This window comes from Cryptotermes secundus, unplaced genomic scaffold (genome assembly GCF_002891405.2).
Source record: "Cryptotermes secundus unplaced genomic scaffold, Csec_1.0 scaffold234, whole genome shotgun sequence".
In the NCBI taxonomy this organism is placed as follows: Eukaryota; Metazoa; Arthropoda; class Insecta; order Blattodea; family Kalotermitidae; genus Cryptotermes; species Cryptotermes secundus.
Genome location: NW_019725843.1, coordinates 1,044,038 through 1,065,130, shown reverse-complemented (window position 1 = coordinate 1,065,130; position 21,093 = coordinate 1,044,038). Strand labels below are relative to the sequence as shown.

Sequence of the window (21,093 nt, the reverse complement as noted above, 5' to 3'; positions counted from 1 at the left end):
AGAGAATGATGTGCAATGGGGGAGCTCAAGAAATATGTAAGGAATCTCGCTGTAAAACCTCGGGGGAAAGCTACATGAAGATGCAACCCGCAGATAGGTAGAAAGTACTGAAACTTCTTTTTAAGATGTGAACTTGTTTCAGTTGATTCACAGTAGCATCAAATGAAGACGGTAATGAATTTCTAAGATAAGTAAAACAACAGAAAATAATTTCATCAGCTGAACAGGCATCGAATATTCATTCCCACTTCTTTGAACAAAGCACACTCACCATGCGATGCAACAAGTGGCACTTCTGTATTGTTTCCCACATTCTTGTTGGCTAAACTCCAGTACCTCCTCCACACTCGTACCGAACAGACCTGTCCTTTGTTCCTTCAGTGCAATAGATTGTTATCACTAAATAGGCGGATAAAATCACAGCGGTTATCTTAAACTCGCTAAGGTAGCACATAGCTTGTCACTTGTCTACTGAAGTCGGCTGTGCGCATCACAGGGACGAAGAATTGCTTAGCAAAGGGTATAGTAGCCAGTGTCAGAAACAAATGACATCTGACTGCCACACTGCAATTTGAGACTTCTGTGATACCGGGTTAGACGACCTATGCATGATCCGTGAGTCGCCCCTATACGAGGTTAGATCGCACAGAGGCCACGGGTCGCAGCCGGGTAACTGATACAGATGGCGCTCGCGGTAGTTCAGCTGCATACTTGTATGTACCGTTCTATTAATTCTGGACAATTTACAGACCCTACTTTGTTGTGTAACGTCAAGTTGTAGCACGAATGTGAATGGAAAACTGGAAAGAAAGAAAGAAAATAGGTACAATTTGACAAATCTTTTGCATAGAATGGCTGGTGAAAGAATATCGAAACAGATTCAACAGTCAGGATATCTGCTCTCCTAACTAACGTTTAAACTTGGGACCTCCAGACCATAAAGCACGAGTCTCATCCATTCAATTGAGACTTTACCATATACCGACATTAGTAAGGAGTGTTGAGTAAAACCAAGAAAAATCTCAGTCTAGATAGCTGATCTCAGTTTCGAGATTTGAACCCAGGACGCCTCGAATACGAAGGATAGTGCCACCTATCCAACCGTGGCGATCTGTATGTTGAACTCACCATTTATCGCGTGACACGAAAACTGGAACTTGCATATACCGTTGTAAATACATAACTGACTATAACTGATATTATCGAGTTTAGATAGATATCAGGAAATATCACAGATATCTAGTTTGTAACGAAAATGTAATAGAGCGAATCTAATGCTTATTGTGTGACCTTGAGTGTCACAGTTGTTGGTAGTACTGAGTTGTGACGTTTCTCAGGAAGTATGGCAACAGTTTATGCCGCATGTTTTTTGTCTGATATATCACATTGGTTTCGTGACTTCCAGAGTCGTAGAGGGCTTTTGTTAACTTGTTTCTGAAGGGACCCCTGTATTCTTGCGTCTATGCAATAACGTCTGAACAAATTTTTTTATTTTCTTGTAAGTTAATAGAAAGATTGCGGCATTACAGGCTAGGGGCACGCGGTAGCATAGTTGGTTGAGGCACTATGCTACAAGACGGAAGGTAGCGGTTTCGATTCCCGATGTAGTCATTAAATTTTTCAATGCCCTAATCCTTCCAGCCGTACTATGGCCCTGGGGTCAAATAAGCCTCTAACAGGGGTAAAGAGCGGTCGACGCGTAAGGCTGACAACCTTACCGACATCTGCGAACCGATTGTCTAGATAATGTGGGAGCCTCGATGTCTCACAAATCTATGGGCCTTCACGGCCTGTTACAGGGATAGCTTTACTTTTTGACCCTTATTCGGGTGTTTTACTACTCTGTGTGTCATATTCTGTTGCTTTTCGATATAATTTTCTATTTTACATTTACAGTGGGCTGTTCTGCATTCATGTCTTGCTGTTGCACATTTGTGTTACAATCTATTGTTGTCTCTGGTGGCTTCCCCTACTACTTGTACTACTTCCGACATGTCATTAATCTTCCCTCATTATTTCTGTTCATCTTTGTTCTCTGGACTTCAAAATCGATCTGTCCTACATAAATGTTAAAATTCCAGCAATACCCATTTACTTACATTACTTTCTGGCATCGACGCAAGGTATATGTGCCAATATTGTGCCAGAAATGGAATGTCGCAAACACGTGGTACGTACCTTTACGAATATATTAGTAGGTTATAAGGAAATACAAACCACATTCCTTACGTAACGTACTCATGTGGTGGAAGGCAGTTTCCATATGACTTAATACCCATAAAGCTTCAACGCTGACTAGAGCAGCAGCTATGATCATAGATCAACATATGTGGGTAATTAGAGGCTGAAACTCTGTCCTGTCCACCTCGCCTACTCATAATTCAACCACAACATCGAATACTGAAAAATACATGAAGTATATATTTGAAGGAGATCTTTTATGTAAGAATTTTTTATTAAAATGGCGTCGGCTGACGAGAAGCTACTGTTGGCAGATCCACCTACCAGGGGCACTGGGTTGCCATAGTCCCACGCAGCACCATTAAGATTCTGCTGAGAGTAGTAATTATGAATAGTAGCATAATATGACATCAGTGGAGAGTGCAGGCCTATTTCACACAGCAATGCAGTACCCACTTTATCGAAGGAAGATCATAGCCTAGGATATTCCGCCAGGTACAGGATCGAATGTGGCCATGTAGACTAACTAATTATATGGATCTGAGTCCTTCTCGAGAAGCTTCCAGTCGCTCAGCTATATAAGAATTTCCCAATATTTTACGGAACCCCAAAATTCATTACCGTGTCCACAAGAATCATCCAGTGGTCCATATCCTGAGCCAGCTCAATCCATTCCGTAACATGCCATCCTATCTCTTTCCTTTTGGCCTTCCCACAGAAATCTTCTGTGCTTTCAGCTTCTCCCTCAAGCGTGCTACATGCCCTGACCACCTCATTCTCCTTGACTTGATCATTCTAATTACACTTGGAGAAGAGAACACGTTATGAAGCTCCTCATTATGCAGTTTTCTCCAGCCTCCTCTCATTTCATCCTCCTTTTATCGACCATATAGGCCGCATAATTATAACTGTGTTCAATTTTAAAGTAACTTTCTCCGAAATTTTATGTACTAAAGAATATGATGAAATCAACTCTAACCGCGTTAAATATTTTATTTATATTAAAATAATGAATTTAGAAACACTCAGATATATATATATATACATAGGCCCATACAATCTCAAATTAAGTATCCAGCTTATGACTCGACGGTAACCTGTCGACCGGCGTTGTTTTGATGTTCACTTTTATCCTATAAAGCTCTGCGGCCACTATATTTACCTCCTTATTTAACATACTGGTTTCTTCCTGGGGTGGGGTGAGACTGAGTTCACTTAGTACGTCTGCCACTAACTGGCCTATTGTACCAGCCAAAGATTATAGATGATGAATGTGGAGCAGTCGGTGGAATGCGAATTGGTAGGGGAAACAGAAGTACTCGGAGAAAACCTGTCCCAGTGCTACTTTGTCCACCACAAATCCCACATGATCAGACCCAGGCTCGAACCCGGGCCGCCGCGGTGGGAAGCCAGCGACTAACCGCTGGAGCTATGGCGCGGCCAATTATTATACTTACTGTACTATATAGAATTAATGTACCATACGGAAATTTCCCAACTTATTAATGTTAACAGTTTCGACGTATGTGAAATTGTGTGTAGGGTCTAACAAGTAGGATGAATTGACAGAGAAGTGGTCGTAGCCTGTTGAAATTACAATCCCTATACTTTCCTTCGTGAACTATAGAAAGAAATGCAAAATAATAGGAAAAAATTCGAGACATGAAAATGATTAAACTGATAGTTCGGATTTCACAGAGAATGCAGTATCATCCCGAAAATCTGGGCCAGTTCTTGTAAACAAACAAACAAACTAACAAACAAACTCCGTGGTTTTAGTCTGCAAGCGAACTATACCGACCGAGCGACCGCCGCTTGTCGGCGAAGTTAGTACCAACTTTAGCGGATAGCTGGTGCTGCGTGGTCAGCGCAACGAATCCCCAAGGCTGTTAATTTCGGTATTCTAGACCGGAGACGCTATTTCCTTGAAATAGCTCCTCAATTATCGTCACGAAGCTGAGCGGACCCCGTTCCAGACCACTTCTTGGAAATCCCGTACACCCTGCTATTCCAACTAAACTAGCTCGAACATGGAGTAGAGAACTTCCTGCGAAACTGATAGTCGGTCAGCTGGTAAAAAAAATCCTTAACATTTATGGGAGCCTGAGGTTCATTATCGTGTTCATAACAGCCACATGAATCCAATCCCAAAAAGTATCTGCAAATTTACAGTGTACAGAGTACCCTCCCATCAGTGCTTTATTGTTTCAGGTGATCTCCCATCGGATTTTCGAATCGGAATTTTAAGTGCATTTCTCATGTCTCCAAAAAAGTGGTAATTTTCCTTCATTAATTTACATTTTGTCAAATTCATCTGTTTTACGTATTGGCCTGCTATCCATGTCTTAAAAAAGAAGTTTATGAAATCACCTTGCTGTCAGTGTGTCTGTGTTCCTCTCCCCTTAAGTTTTGTCAGGACGTTTATGAGATCACCGTGTTGCCTGTGTGTTCCCATTTAATATTTGTTAGGAGGCTTATGAGATCACCTTGCTGCGTGTGTTCCCTCTTAATATTTGTTAGGAGGCTTATGAGATCACCTTGCTGCGTGTGTTCCCTCTTAATATTTGTTAGGAGGCTTATGAGATCACCTTGCTCTCTGTGTGTTCCCTCTTAATATTTGTTAGGAGGCTTATGAGATCACCTTGCTGCGTGTGTTCCCTCTTAATATTTGTTAGGAGGCTTATGAGATCACCTTGCTGTCTGTGTGTTCCCTCTTAATATTTGTTAGGAGGCTTGTGAGATTGTTTTGATGTTTTCGTGTCTGTCCCTCCCGCCCAAATTTTTTCGCTTTCTCTGTGGTCCGTTTATTATAAAAGGAAAGTAGGTGATTAGTTCTTCCTAGAACTTCTTTTTTTATATGGCGACGTCAGCTGTACTTATAAAATAACCGCCTTTCGAATAGTTATTTAATTACTGACTTAGGATGTGGAGAGCACGATAATTGTCGCTTTATTATAACCATTAACTCAAGGACATTTGTGTCCCCGTGAAATTAGCCGTCACAAAGAGGTTTTGAAATGTTGCGGTAAAGCCGGGAACATGATCTGACTGTTGGACTTCACGTCTGCACGCATCACGGTGATTATATCGGCAACCCATATATGCTCGAGTGAGTGCGATAATCAGACAAGTTATTGAGGTCCAAACTGCGTGGGCGTCGACAAGTTTTGTTGAGTTCCATCTAGCAGTAGCAACAGCGCTGATTCAAGTGTAACTTCTTGCTTCACAGCCGGTCTGGGTGCAGAAATGCAGGTTTCCCTTCACTGTGATGGAAGACGTGTCAGAGAGTGTAGGATTAATGGATATTTCCATTCAGTTTCGCTGGTTTTATGTGACTGTCAACACACTGAACAAACAAAATAAAAAGTTGAAGAAAAGTTGCTGGCAGAACTCGTCCCATCTGCGATCCTATTGCAGAGACATGTAGACCTACAGATCTACAACTGTTACATGCATATGCATTATGTCTACTTTAAATTTATCGAACACTCCTCAACGTTTCACTTAGTCCACATGTTTTTTATAATTATCGAGAAACAAATAATATTGAATTTATAATGTGAACATATATTTAAGATCTCTATTGGTACCAAGTTTCGCTTGTCTAAATCTAATTACGTAGTTATCCCTATCACACCGAAAGCTGAAGAAAATATCCACACCACCATCATGACGTCACATTTCACTAAAAATATTACCGTCATAAATACTGCGTATTTTCCGCAAATCTGTTGGCATGCATAATTTCCGGACACTAAATTAAGTGACGCTACTGTTGGTCCGCCTATCACGGTGGTCCCGCGGTCTAAGGCATGAACTGTCTTCGCTTGCTCTAACACTGGGATCGTGCGTTCGAATCCCACTCAAGGCATAGCTGTTTGTCTGCGTTTATTCTGTGTCTGTGTGTAGGTAGCGGCCTTGCGACTGGTTGATCCCCTTTTCAAGGTGTCCTACGGACTGTCTAAGTTTAAAAAACTGAAGTGAAACGAAGCGTTTCACGTATGCTTTGGGCTCAAGTGAGAGCAACAGGAATAATGATAGATAGATTGTTGGTCCACCTTAAGTGTTCGGTGTCGGCCATGCTATTGAAGTAAAATGTAGGGAGTAGTCTCCAATGAAATATCGAGTTTCGTGAGGGTCAGCTGGTTCAAAAGTTTAAATGGCGGGAACACACAGACACACACAGATAAACACAGGTAGCGTGGTTATCCCACAAGCCCACTTTCTTCTTAGAAAGGAAAGCAGACTACGGCCATACTAAATTTAATCTGAATGGCATCTGCTTCAGACTGTTTACATGTCTTGATTTTCAGAGCCTTGTGTAATGATATCGGAGTGTAGGCATATGAAGGAGGGGTTTATGTTAAAACATGAAGAGAAAGGATAAGAGAGACGAGGAGAGTCTAGGTCATATGAGAGATAAACAAACAAACAGAGAAAGTTATACCTATCACGATAGATTCTTAGGTTGTTTAACTAAAATGTTGGAACTGCAGACATTACGAAACCCATAAAAAAATCCTTCTGACAACCAGCAATTTTCTGTGACTATTTTTTTCAATTTCATTACTACGAGTAACTTTAGATTAATACGCTGCTCTAAAAAAAGAACATTAGACATGTTATGCCGTCTAAGCACAAATCACTTTCAACTAATTAAAAAAACTGTTGGGCACAGCGTTATAATACACACTGACAGTTCTGATGTGCCACGTGGCTGCAGCTCTCCTCTGTGGCTTTCTTGGAACTTTGTTGTCACACCTGTTAGGGGAAGACGGGGTAAGTTGCAACAATTTTTCAGATTTTATTTCTTTTTCTCAGTAGTTTCTCATAATTAACAACATTCATTGACGTATACAAAAAACAGGAACCTTTGGGTTAGGACAGAATTAAAGCAATAATATCACCAAAAAAGAAATATAACTGGTGCACACTGCCTCGCAATCGGGACAAGGCGCAACATTTAATCACAGCCATCATCACAGTCAGTACACGTGCACAAGTGCTGTGCCCCGTGCAAGCAAATTGCGACCATGGTTCACATTTCTGATACTGTACCACTCCTCACCAGCCTCATTATTTTTCTTTTTTATTGCTAGTGGGGTGGGACTAAGTCCCTTGTACTGCGGTCACTTCTGGCCTACTGTACCAGCCCCAGATGATAGGTGAGGGTGATTGTGAAGCAATTGGTGGAATGAAGATTGGCAGGGGAAACCGAACACTAATTGACAGTTGACTGTCTCTTGGGCTCGAACTCGGCGAGCCTGTCAAAGATAGACGTTATATGAGTTCTAAAACGTTCACTCTCTTAGTCAGATCAAATAACAGGATCGTGGGTTCGTATCCCAATTGAATCATGTGTATTTGGCACGGTTTTCTCTGTTATTTTGTGACAGGGTCTGATTCTTTTAATAATAATCAGAAAAGCGCTGCGATAAAGCTCTGGCCCGAATTGACAGTAGTGCCAAACTAAGAAAAAAACAAGATTATATTTTGTTTGGAACATGAAGTGGTGTTTTCAGTTTGAAGACATTTTCTGAAGCAATAGCCAAAGAGACCCCTGAACGGTAGGCAACGCCTCTAGCAATCTTAGTACACGAAGCGGATGGGAACAGGCGAGACAAGAATACTGACGTGTGGCTGTGGGTTCGGGGCTCTCACAGCAGTGACCACGAAGAATACGGCGCTGTGTGTTGTAACGCCTTGTAATGGCGGTGAGAACGTAACGTTTCGAATGAGTATATCGCCTCCATCTTCAGGGACGACGAACAAGCCAAGCACGAAAACAAAGGAAGCATGCAGAAAGCTGAACTGCTTTTTCCCCTTTGCCTATTCTTCGATCTAAAGGTGGAGGCAATCCTCCGAAATGTATGGCTCTCTCCGAACTACGTTATAACCCAGAAGACGGCACCCTTCGGCGTCACTTTTGTAGGACAGATAACTAAAATAAAAATGTCCCATGCAAGGTAAGGCAAAGGAGCATGACGTGCTCCGGCAGAAGCAAGAGGTCTTTTCCTCTACAGCGTCCAAACTGGATCTGGGTTCCATGAGGCTTACTGTTCAATAAGTTATGGGGTCTCCATCCCTTGGGGTAAAGCGGCCATAGCGTGAATCTATATCTCTGTTCCCCAATACGTCTTCATGATACGATGCTTGATTAAGCACAGGGACAACTTTACTTATTTACTTATGGACCTGAGCCCTTCTTGGGGAGCCGTAATTCTGCAGCTACTCAAGAATTTCCCAGCTTTTTATGGAACCCGAAGTTTTATTGCCGTGTTCACAAGAGCCCTCCAATGGTCCCTATCCTGAGCCAGATCAATTTAATCCATACCATCTCTCTAAAATCCATTTTAATATTGTTCACCTACCTACGTCTTGGTCTTCCCTATGGTCTCTTCCTTCTAGCTTTCCCACCAATATCCTATATGCATTTCTCTTCTCCCCCATTCGTGCTACATGCCCTGCCCACCTCATCCTCCTTTACTTGATCTTTCTAATTATACTTGAAGAAGCGTACAAGTTATGAAGCTCCTCATTATGCAGTTTTCTTCAACCTCCTGTCACTTCATCCCTCTTCGGTCCAAATATTTTCCTCAATACCCTGCTCTCCAACACCCTCAGTCTATGTTCCTCCCATAATGTTAGAGACAAAGTTGCACACCCTTACAGAACCATAGGTAAAATTATAGTTTTTTACGTATATTCTAATTTTTATGTTTTTGAACAGCAGACGAGAAGACAAAAGGTCCTGGACTGAATGGTAGAAAGTATTACCCGAGTTCAATCTCCTCTTAATTTCTTCCTGGATCAGGTTTTTTATCTGTTATCGTCGTTCCCTAATATCTGATAAAATGTGGCACAGGGACAATTTTACTTTTTAAAATTTGATTTATAAATATCAGTTCTAATTTGTTTAGAATGCTGGCAGCTGAGAACAACCATTGCAGTTGAGTCTAAAGAAAATTCATTAGCCAACCTTCTACAAGTTCGAGTATTATGTGTGACATTTGTACTTAAATATCCAGTCGTATTACAGCATTTGGTATGTGAAGGCTACACACTAATTGTTTCTTGTTGCAGGATATCACTGGCTATCCCACCTAATGAGGACAAATCAGGATATGATAAATGCAGAATGTATGCAGTGAATTTTACAGAGATGCGGGACAAAGGAATTACAGAAGGTGACTCGTCATGGCCTACTGTAGGCTGCAGATACGGATGGGAATTCAACTATACAGATATCCCCTACTCAACAATAGCTTCGGAGGTAAAAGACTTACAGAAAAGAAGAATTTGTATCTTCCAATTCATTATTTGTAAGCACGTATCCCTTGGATCACTTTATCCAATTAGAGTTACCACTTCACGTACTTATCTTTTGTTTACTTACTTACTTACTCATGGAGCTGAGCCCTTCTGGTAGGAGCCGCCAATTTTGCAGCTACTCAAGAATTTCCCAGCATTTTATGGAACCCGAAAGTTTATTGCCGTGTTCACAAGAGCCCTCCACTGGTCCCTATCCTGAGCCAGATCTATCCATTCCATACCATCCCATCCTGTCTCTCTAAGATTCGTTCTAATATTGTCCACCCACCTACGTCTTGGTCTTCCCTGTGGTCTCTTTCCTTCTGGCTTTCCCACCAATATCCTATACGCATTCCTTGTCTCCCCCATTCGTGTTACATGACCTGCCAACCTCATACTTATCTTTTGTTTATCGATCTAAATAAAAATCTTAACCAAACATTATAAAATTCGAAACTGAATCTTTCTTATACTCGTAGATACAACATAAACACATGCAATTGGAAAGCATGATGGATGTTCAATAACTAAGGTTACCTAGCCTGTAACGTTTGTGTTCATCAAATATCTTTTCAATAGGTGGTAGCACTTGCTAAATGTAGGAGTAGGGGTAACATGCAACAGATGGCAACACTTGGGAGGTCGCCGATTCTGCAATAATGAAGTGGAAATGGCCGTCAGTGAAAGGTCGCGAATGCGACAGCCCGATTTCAACCTCAACGGAATTTTTGGGATAAATGCAACAATGTGCTAGGAAATTATGTTAGAAAAATATTTCAGTGCATTTAATGAGCTATGTTTACCATTGTGTTCAATAATATCTAAAGGTCTGTGACAATGGTATATTAATACAATTACTGTGTTTCTGGATATTATCAATCGCCTTGTTTTTGTTTAAACACAAAGTTTTGGAGAACGGATACCGTCTCCGTCTGCAGGTGTAACCTATGAGTTGGGCCCAGTCTATAGAGCTAGTTCCTATTTCCTGACATCAGCACCAACAAAGAGTGGGATATACAGTATAAAGAAATCACAGCACAAGCCAGCTGCGAGGGTTAAGACAAGTAATAAAATAAACTAAAAAAAACTCCACACACACGAGGCCTAGCACCTATGTCCATGAACTATTTAACGGCTATTTTTGTCAAAATCAGAATACTATCAGAATAGAAGTCATCGCTAAAGAGTAAAATTCTCTGTGTGGTACCAACATAAAAACACATTTTCACACATAATCTACGGTGGGCGCAGTAGTAGTTTTTTAACTTATATAGCTAGCATACATAAAAATTGATGAACTGTAATAATTTTCACTGAGATTATCCGCTTACTAAATACACGAATTAGCCTTTGAATGGTAAAGGTAAGTAATGTCTGTACGGCTGCTCTATCCGCACATCTTCCATCAAATTCTGTCTCTCAGGTGGAGGAAATGCACTACAGCTATGATATTCTGTACTTTCAGCTTGGCTGGGTCTGTGATAAGGCAGCATTTCCCACGATAGCACAGGCCGTGTTCTTTGCTGGAGCAATTCTTGGAGGACTGATTTTTGGATGGGTTGCTGATCGCTATGGAAGAATCCCAGCATTGGTTTGGACCAATATCATAGGTTTCGTTGCAGGGATTGCCACATCCTTTGTCACAACATTCTGGGCCTTCTGCTTGTGTCGATTTCTGGTTGGTCTTGCTTTCGATAACTGTTTCACCATGATGTATATTCTGGGTAAGTACTAGTTTTTTTTTCCCCCTTGAGACAGAACAATGTATGCAAGTCTTTTATTTGGCCCGCTGAATTACTATGAAAAAATTGTCTGTAATATAATTTTTAATTCATAGTAAGATTTTTTTTAAATAGCTCTAGAAATGCAGTGAAGAATTTTCACAGGAACGTAAGAAGTTTAGTTTAGGTAATTGGTGCGCATTAAAATACTGCGCTGACATATTTTCGGCCTGGAAAACACTTGCAACCACTAATCCGGCCTTTCGGCTCTAAAGTTTACCCACCCGTGTTCTAGAATATTTACAACTTGTGAAGGATATTATTGCTTGCGAAGACAAAATCCGTGAAAGGAGAAGTTCATGGAGGTAGGCCTAGGCCCACTGGGGCTGTAGTGACAAGGGGGGAAAAAAGAGACAAAATCCGTGTTTATTTAACGACACTGCCACGAGGGAATGGAGTGGTTACTTAACTTCACGTTGCAGCAACACTATCTGTAGGTAAAGAATTTCTGGTACCCGTCAGAAACGAGGCTGGGCGGACCTCAGAGCGATCTGGACGCTGTGGGGAAGAAAAAGCATTGCCTTTGCCTGGAATCGAACCCCAATTCCTCGATCGCACAGCCCATAGCATAGTCGCTATACTGACCCGACATACACCGACTTCTTGTGTGTCCTGTCTAACACATGATTCACTTCACAGATTAAACCATTTGTGTTCCGGTATTCATGCTGTTATCGCCCAGACACTTATTTACGAGTATTTCGACAGCCCTAAGCTTGGACACAATTAATATAAACAGAAAACCAATGAAATTTAACCTGCGCCAATTCAATCCAATTAGATTAAAAGATAATTACTTTCTTAAATTTATAAAAAGCATATCTCATACAAAGCCGATCACGGTAGCCGAGCGGTCTAAGGCATGTACAGTCTTCAGTTGCTCGGAAGCCGGGATCGTGGGTTCGAATCTCACACAAGGCATGGATGTTTGGTATGTGTGTTTATTCTGTGTTTGTGTTGTGTGGTGTTTAGGTAGAGGCCTGTGACGAGCTGATCACTCGTACAAGGAGTCCTATCGTCTGGAAAATGGTCACGAAACTAAAAAATCGGAAGCCAGGGCCCAAGGGGGCTGTAGAGTCAGTGAAAAACAAATCTCCTACAAATAATGGTTAAATATTCAGTCAAATTTACAAGAAAACAAATAGAATCTCTATATCACTGATCAGTCATTCAGTAAAATATATGAAAACAAAGAAATCATATAACTACAAGTTATGTGTGTTCAGAATGTTGAGATAACGAATATTAAAGCATTATCATTACCATCTAACAGTCAAGATTAATTTCAGTATAATGTTTCCAATTTCTGTCTCTCAACTAGGGATCGCCTCTGTGGTCTAGCGGTCAGAGTTCCTGGAAACAGATCCAGAAGTCCCGGGTTCGATTCCCGGCACTATCAGATTTCCTGAGAAGCAGTGGGTCTGGGGTGGGGTCCACTCAGACTAGTGAAGATAACTGAAGAGCTATTTCAAGGAAACAGGGGATCTGGTCTAGAAACCGAGATTAACGGCCGTGGGGATCCGTTGCGTTGACCATGTGACACCTTTTATCCGCAAAAGTTGGCACTAACTTCTCCGACAAGCGGCTGTCGCTCGGTCGGTATAGTTCGCTTGCGGACTACAGGCCATGAAGTTGTTTTTTTGTTTTGTCTCCCAACTAGTGACTAAAATTGTGTATATATTTCTTATTTCTCGTAATCGAGCGATAGTCCAGCGTAATGTCAGCCCTCCGTCCACTTACTGAGGCGGTACGTTAGAAGGGTTAAGCCATGAACAGAGTCAGATTGTGGCCGAGCGGCGAATTCACGAATTTGTAAAGTCCGCTGAACTTTCTTGTATATTTGGGCAATATTCTTAAAACTGACAAAGTTAGTAACCAAATACAGTAATAAACAGACAATTAAGTTAATAAATAAGCAGGTAACTAAACAAATAAATACTTCCTTCTTGGTCGTTCAGTTCTTTAATAACCTTGGTTTTCTTTATGACACATGCCCATTGTTCTCTATTACAAACGAATAAATAAATAAATAAATAAATAAATAAAATGTGATCATGGACGGAACAAGTTCATTTTCGTAAAATTTTAGAGGCTTTACTAAAATGTATCCAAAACAAATGTTTCAAAGTATTCCTACTATAGCAGGAATTTGGTGAACCCTTCATCATTGGTTTCAGGTTTTGCATTTACGTACTTGTATTGACTTACGAGGACAACTTTCGGACCCCCCCACGCACTCAGACAGCTTCTGGTTAACTGTGCAGCCCTGATCTTGTTCAGGTCTCTCACAAAGCCCTGACGATAATGTTAGAGCTAGCAGCACTCTGCTGAGGACCTTCCCATATTTATCGGCTCTGGCCATGCAGATCCGAAGATGGGCATTGACGAAGTACACGTATGTGCCTGTCCACATTTCATGGACACGACGCGTTCTGAGTCTCTTAACATTTGGATGCCGCCTCAATGTACAGCGGTCAGTCAACAGCCCTGCTATCACACAGAATTACTGGGTTTTTGGACTTTTTCCATTGTTCGGAAATCTATGTAATAGACGACACGACGTTTCGGAAACTGGCTCGGTTTCCGTCTTCAGGTTTGAAAGGAAGACACCTACTCAGTTGGGCCCCTTAGAAAGAGCTAATCTCAATAACTGGACCCTGAGCAGGTGTCGTCCTTTCAAACATGAAGACGGAAACAGATCGCTTCCGAAACATCGTGTCCTGTATTACCTAGAATTCCGGACAATGGAAAAATTCCAAAACCCCAATAATTCTGTGTCTCATCCACCATCGTCAGAACCCTTTAGAATCAACCACGTTATCAGCCTACAGTGCTTCCTGTTCAAGGCCAGTACGTCCCTGAACAGTTTATCCGAAGATACTTCGATGATGAGCTTTAAGCTATCTCGTACTTGACGTGGCAGGTCAATGTTGACAGCGACTCTCCTCCAATTGTTACCTTAACCCTGAACCTCGTAACACAAGACGAAATTGAAACTGTTTGTAAGATTTGAGGTTTTCACGGCGGTGTCTATGAAGAAAGCCGTCTTCTGGGATATGGTGCCGTGTAGAAATTGTTTGTCTGTGGCCAAGGATTGAATCACTAGATTCCTACTATCGAAGGAATCTGCAACCTCGATAACTAAATCCCATTATGACCAGGAACCCAGAACAGTACAAGCTTACCCTTACCGGAAAGGACGCACGTTGCCTGTGGACATTTCCGGATTCGCACACACCATATATAATCATACTAAATCCTGCTATGTGGCCAGCCGTCCATTTTAACTACAGGCCTATATAGTCTTTTGGAATGTGAAGCCGAGTATTTTGAAGTTGGATGCAGCAGTTCGTCCGAAACGTTTGTATCTATCTAGAGAACTACATGACGTCACATTCTAGGAGGCATTAATATGCCACGAGAATCTCAAATGTTGCATATGTTATCAATATGTACATTTTAACAATTTTCAAATTTACGCGTATACTTGATTAAGCACCACGGCATGAAGATGTATGGGGAGTGAAGGTACAGCGCCAAGCGTTCCTAACCTTGGTCAGCTTCAAGCCTCGGCCGTTTTAGCCCCGCGGAAAGAAACCCTGGTACCCACTAGACAGGAGGCCGGGTGGGCCCCAGAGCCGGTCCAGATGTTGTTGAGAAGTCTCTTGCCCCTGTTGGAAATCGAACCCCGTTTTTTCGGTCGTCCAACCCATTACCCAGTCGCTGCGCTTACTAAACAAGTGTAATTGATGTTAAAGCTGGAACAGTAACAGTAGAAGCAAAGGATAACACGTAGGAGTGATAATACATAAAAGTACGAGGGAAAGTCAATAGGTCACAAATGGAAGTAAAACAGCTGTAATTGATGTAATACGAGTAGGTATTCTGTGTGTTATCAGTAGTTACCAGCATAGTCCAGCTTCATGACAGTCTAGGTAGGAGATGCGCTTGCCCAGAACTTTGTTTCAGTAGTCAAAATGGTGACCGTGATTGAGGAGTGTATTACCGAAGAGCAATGTTATGTTGTGCGTTTTTCTTTGTGGGAAAAAGGACCCAATGCGAAGAATATTCATAAAGAAATGTTCCATATTTACGGCGGAAAGTGTTTGTCGCGTAAAGCGTTCACAACTGGGTCGAGAAATTTTCTCAAGGACGTTCGAAAGTCTCAGACGATGCCCGACTAGATCGCCCTGTTGACTGCGCCAGAAGCAATTGTGCAGCGGATGGAAGGGCTGATTCGAGCTGACAGGTGAGAGGTTGAGGTTCTCACATCTTCTATACAATCGGTTCACAGAGGGCGATAAGGTCGTCAGCCTTACTCGCCGGCTGCTCTTTACCCCTCAGGAAGATTCCTGGTACTCATTTCTGTTAGAGGCTGAGTTGACCCCAGGGCCATACTGCAGCTGGACGGATTAAATAAATTGAAAAAATCTACCTCATCGGGACTCGAACTCGCGACCTTCTGACTTGTAGCGTAGTTCGTCAACCAACTACGCTACCGCGTGCACCATCCTCCTTCAAGTAGATGCCTTTATAGTGGAAACTTACTGAATGATTTTAACTACCAATCTGCTGTCACCTAGGAAGCGTTACACAGAGAAACTAGATCGAAGACATATCGTATTGTTTTGACGTTTTATTTGGTTTTTGTGAGAGATTTTCTCACGCAGCCAATTAAATCGGCAGACCGCATTCCCCAAACATTCAGGATAACGGGGAGTTTATTAATTGAAATTCCTCCTGCACTTTCAGAGATGGAACGTATATGCGGTCGGGTGGGCAGATAGATAGATTCTCTTATGCACTTGTATACAGGAACTGTTTTGCCGAGATACAGGGCGGTTCATGACATCCAGTTGAAACAGTTAGCATCATTTCAATTTATATTTAGATTCTGAATTTACTCACAATCTTCATTTGCCACAAAGGTGAATATTATTTAGTTGATAGGTAGGTAACCTTGCGTCTAAGCCTACTCATTATAAAATGATTTGCATGAGGAAGGAAATTTTTCAAGAATACGAAAACTGCATAAAAACCATGGATTCCACTATGTATTTCTGCTAAGTGTTCACCAGTGAACCATACCTAATGTGTCATAAAGCTGAAGGACAGCATCAATTGAACGAATATTCCGTTCTCTCTCTGTTCAGTGTCCAAGCCTATGAAAGAAGTACAGATGTGAGGACTTCCTCCTTTCACTTGTTTAATTTTACTGGCAGTTCATGCTACCTCTTACGTAACTATACCACCTCCTTGGTTTGTTGACCTTGAGTTCAATTAAACCGTATCCTGTAGTACTATAATTAATAAGATATTTAGACCCAACAAGAGTATATCGAACAGGCTTGCCTTTAGGCTGCTGGTGAAACTCGATTAAACTAGCCAAGTGCAGGGACATTTAGGAGGAGAATAGCCCTTGAAAATGAAGATTTTCTTGAATCCTGTTAAAAATGTAAAGGTGAAATTGTCCCTGAGCTTAATTAAGCACCACGCCATGTAGATGTATGGGGGAGTGGAGGTGTACCTCCACCATTCTTGGCCTCAGCACTCTACAGAAGTGAATGGTCAGTTTCATGCCCCGGTCCCCTTACCTCCGGGGACAGAGCCCTAGAGCCAGTCTGGACGCTGTGCACGGGGAGAAACATACCCTAACCATGCCAGGAATTGAACTCAGTCGTCCAGCCCGTAGCCTGTCCCTAAACCAACTGATCTATCCCTTCTCATTTTATGCATTCTAATAACTATACTGCTATTGATTATAATGTATTCATACTGCCAATGAAACTGGATTTGACCCGCCATTTCGTAACTAAAGAATTTCCCTAATTAGTTTATGGTAATGGCCAACATACATGACGCAATTTATGTGGGTGTTCATATAAACAGAAACGGTGCTATTTTAAGTCGGTAAGCATGCTGCCAAAGAATTGATGTCTACCCACAAATTTGTCAGGAGTCACATATCTACCGGTGCACTCTTATGTCTGAATCTTAAAACCGAAGGGAAACACACATAAAAAAAAAGCCCTTTGTGTATGTGGGTGCTTGTGTGGATACATCTGTGATCAGTTTAGTTCATGAAAATTGTCAGGAGTGTAAATTCCTTCACCAATAACTATAAATATGCAATTTTTTAAGAAAATATGTGCTTGCGAAACACGAAGTTTCATTAATTATGAGAAACCACAGAATGAGGACTGAATTGAACTGATTTAGGATCAGAACAAATGGAGATAAATTTTTGTCTGGAAGGTACTGAACCTATGGATTCTAATACCAGAGATTCAGTTAATTAATCAAGATCAATTTTAATGTTCTATCTTCCATGCTACAAAGACTTAGTTCAATCGAAACTCTCATTCCTAATAAGAATACGGGAAATAATAGTGTTAGATTCCCCAGCATTTCGACCAAAAATCATATGAAGATTGGAGTAAAGCCATTTGTGAAAGGGTTGTGCATATCAAATGTACCTGAAAGAAATGTTTTCAGCATGATGTTCTTATTATAAGAAAAATGGTATCAGGAGCATTTCAGCACATTTTTGGAAACAGAATACAAGTAGGTAAACTAATTAAACTAAAAACTGAACATAGAGTTCTACACGTATGTTGAACTTCTCTATACCATGACAAGACAGCATTCCTTGAATATGTGAGTTAAACTGTCAATTGTTCTGTATCTATCAGTTAAGTGGTTACCTAAATGTAACGGAATAATTAAGAATTATGAATGACATATGAGATTCTCATGGATGTGAGTATTAACTTTATGGTCTTCTGATATGTGATATGATGAAGCTTGATAGAGAGGTACCGGTGTCTGGGAAGAACTTGCTGCAACCATCTTCAGAACAGAAGGCTGATACAGCAGATTCCACAATGCTGTCACCTAACATACCAAACTATATGGTGTCACATCCGAGAAGACAGTATACCTTATGTATTTCAAAAACAGAAGCATTCCACTGCAAGGTTATGCCTGGCACACATCTGCCACACCCAAAATATACATTGATCTGTAATTTCAAGGAAAGAAAACAAGGCCATTTACTCCTTTGCATTCACCTCCTGTAGCATGTAACGTTTCCATTACCTATTAACTAACAAGAATTATTTGTATGACCAAAACAATTCAAATTAATTTATCCACAAGGAACCTACGTGAAATTAATTTCTAAATGTCAGTACTATCATTTCGTTTAACTCTTTATATGGCAATGGTAATTATATGCATTAATGACATAGCATTTTGTCCACTGGGTTTATTTGTCAGCTTTGTTTATTCTAAAAATAGATAGCGACTGTTTTTGTGAACACTGTTGACCACTGTGATGCAGATATGTATGCTTGTCACTCAGGCTGGAAATGAGCATTGATACTTGGTTCCAGAACAATACGCTAAATGTTTGTGACAACGGACCATTATTAATTATACAATTATGTTAACACACTGTCCATTTTCTTAGTTAAATTAAAAATTATACATCTCAGAACCTAGATCTGTTTCCATCATCAGGTATAAAAATGAGAGAGTATAGTCCATTGGGCCTCTTTGACACAGGTTGTCTAAGGGACCCAATTGAATAGGATCCTTCCTACTTTAAAAATAACAGGAGCACATGTGCTGCTTCAAAATGTTATATAATTTTAATTTGAGACAATGAACAGCCTACAATTTCATAATTAGTTCCAGACTACTTCATTTTGAGGAAGCTATTTCCATTGCCCTACGATGTAATAAATATTGTTCACAGTGATACATGTAGGAACAGATTCATGAGGTTGCATTATAATAATTTACTTTTAGTATATTTTGATCATTCTCTTGATTTTTTCTACTAACATAGATGGAGCATCTATTACTTCCAAAATGCTATGTCCACCCCTGTCTTGGAGTGAACAGCCAACTTTCAAAATATTATTTAGATGGGCTTCACATCATACTGGGGTAAAAATGATATCCAATATCCTTATTAATTAAATTAACTGACTTGCTTTCTTTAAAAACCCTCTACTCTTATTGTTCACTGTTGAAATTTTAAGACTGCAATCTCTTCTTATTTCATACAACAAGGATGTTACTTTCCATAAATCACATTATGGTTTTGTCATAATTCATTATCTGCACATAACAGACATTTCAGCTTACATGATTAAAAATAAAATGCTTTTAGATTTGTTCTGCTATTTCCTAATGGTGGGAAAGCCAGAAGGAAAGATAAGATCGAGATCACTGGGAGGTTCAAGATGTAGGTGGGTAGATAATACTAAATTAATCTTAAAGAGATACGATAGCGTGGTACAGACTGGATTGATCTAGCTCAAGACAGGGACTAGTGGAGGGCTCTTGTGAACACAGTGATGAACCTTCGGGTTCATAAAATGTTGGGAAATTCTTGAGTAGCTGCATAACTTGTGGCTTCTCAAGAAGGGTTCATCTCCATTGAGTTAGTTATTCCTTAATGGCAGTGTTCATATATACATTAAAAAGAGACTTCAAATAAACAACGCCATCAATGACCATATATCCTGATGAAGGTTAGCTTCCTGATTCAAGACTAATCATCTTGGCATTTCCCATGGCAGTACCATTGATTTATGAACTAAGTAATATTTAATATTATTCTTCTTTACATATAAATATTTCATAATTCACACAAATTTCTTTTGCTTTATTTATTTAACAATGCTTTCTGCAGTTCAGACTGCACAGCACTGAATGATGGACTGATCAGTAAATAATGAAATAGAAACGATTTGGAAGGAAGTAGCCATCTCCTAATCTGAGGTACTATTTGGACATATTCCTGAAGGCCATCCACTGGCCTAATTTCAGGGTTAAGTGGGCAGTACTCTTGAGCCATATTTGGAGGCTATTATGACTTTCCCCAATACCTCCAGGCAAATACATCAAATTAGGCTATGACTGATTTTTTCCTTACATTATCCAATTCATTAATTTCCCTAGTATTCAATGTTATATACTTTGAGTCACTGACAGAATCCTTAAATAAATAATACATAAATAATAAATCTTCAATTTTACTCCTCCTATTCTCTTATATCAAAATCTTCTGCATTTTGCATTTGCTAACTATTGAATTTGTACAGTTCTAGAATATGTGGGACCACAGTGGAGAACTTTTGTGGCCAACATGTCAATTGCAATCTACTTCACAATGGCCTCATGTCTTCTGCCTTGGATGGCATACTACATTGCCAATTGGAAGTTGCTCTGTATTGCTACTTCTGCACCCTTAATTCTTGCAGCCATTACTCCATGGATTGTACCAGAGAGTGCAAGGTAAGTCCCATGTTTCCTAAGATAGTTCTAAATTCAAATTAAAACTGAATGAGAAAAGCCTGAACTCATGACATATAAATGATGAACTAGTTCATAGTTAATCTCTTATATAATTTCCCTCTTCATTTTAAAGTTGGAAACAACATATATCATACCTAATTTGCACATACATATAAATGTCATACATGTACTGAATTGAAATTAATGCAGAGTATCAGAAATGCATGAAAGGATGTGTTTGAATGTGACTTCTAATAATGCTAGTATGATCTGTTTTAGGTGGCTTGTATCTCAAGGAAATCTAAACAAGGCAGTTTGTATATTGAAGAAGTTTGGTAAAATTAATGGTGTTGAAGCTGAGCCTCACATCTACACTAAATTTATTGTAAGTGATTAACAGATAATGTACGTAATATAAGGGGACAAATTTACCACAATGTATCAGATTGGATTAAGGAGAGGCACAAATAAACTCTTGCACTTTGAACAAATGGAGTGTAGTCTGCTTATT

The 21,093-nt window shown here is 40.3% G+C and overlaps 2 protein-coding genes across 2 annotated transcripts in view; one reads left to right on the top strand and one right to left on the bottom strand.

Moving 5' to 3' along the window:
- Window positions 1-526, bottom strand: part of LOC111863647 (high-affinity choline transporter 1) — a gene marked incomplete in the record, with an annotated part of 165,168 nt that extends 164,642 nt beyond the window's left edge. Inside the window, 1 exon segment of the mRNA XM_033751155.1 lies at window positions 272-526.
- The window catches only part of LOC111863646 (organic cation transporter protein), a 61,775-nt gene that overhangs the window by 25,077 nt on the left and 15,605 nt on the right, over window positions 1-21,093 (top strand). Inside the window, exons 2-5 of the mRNA XM_023850142.2 lie at window positions 9,265-9,454; window positions 10,958-11,216; window positions 20,390-20,582; window positions 20,862-20,967. Of these exons, the coding sequence (XP_023705910.1) occupies window positions 9,265-9,454; window positions 10,958-11,216; window positions 20,390-20,582; window positions 20,862-20,967 (748 nt within the window). The remainder of the gene's footprint in view (window positions 1-9,264; window positions 9,455-10,957; window positions 11,217-20,389; window positions 20,583-20,861; window positions 20,968-21,093) is intronic.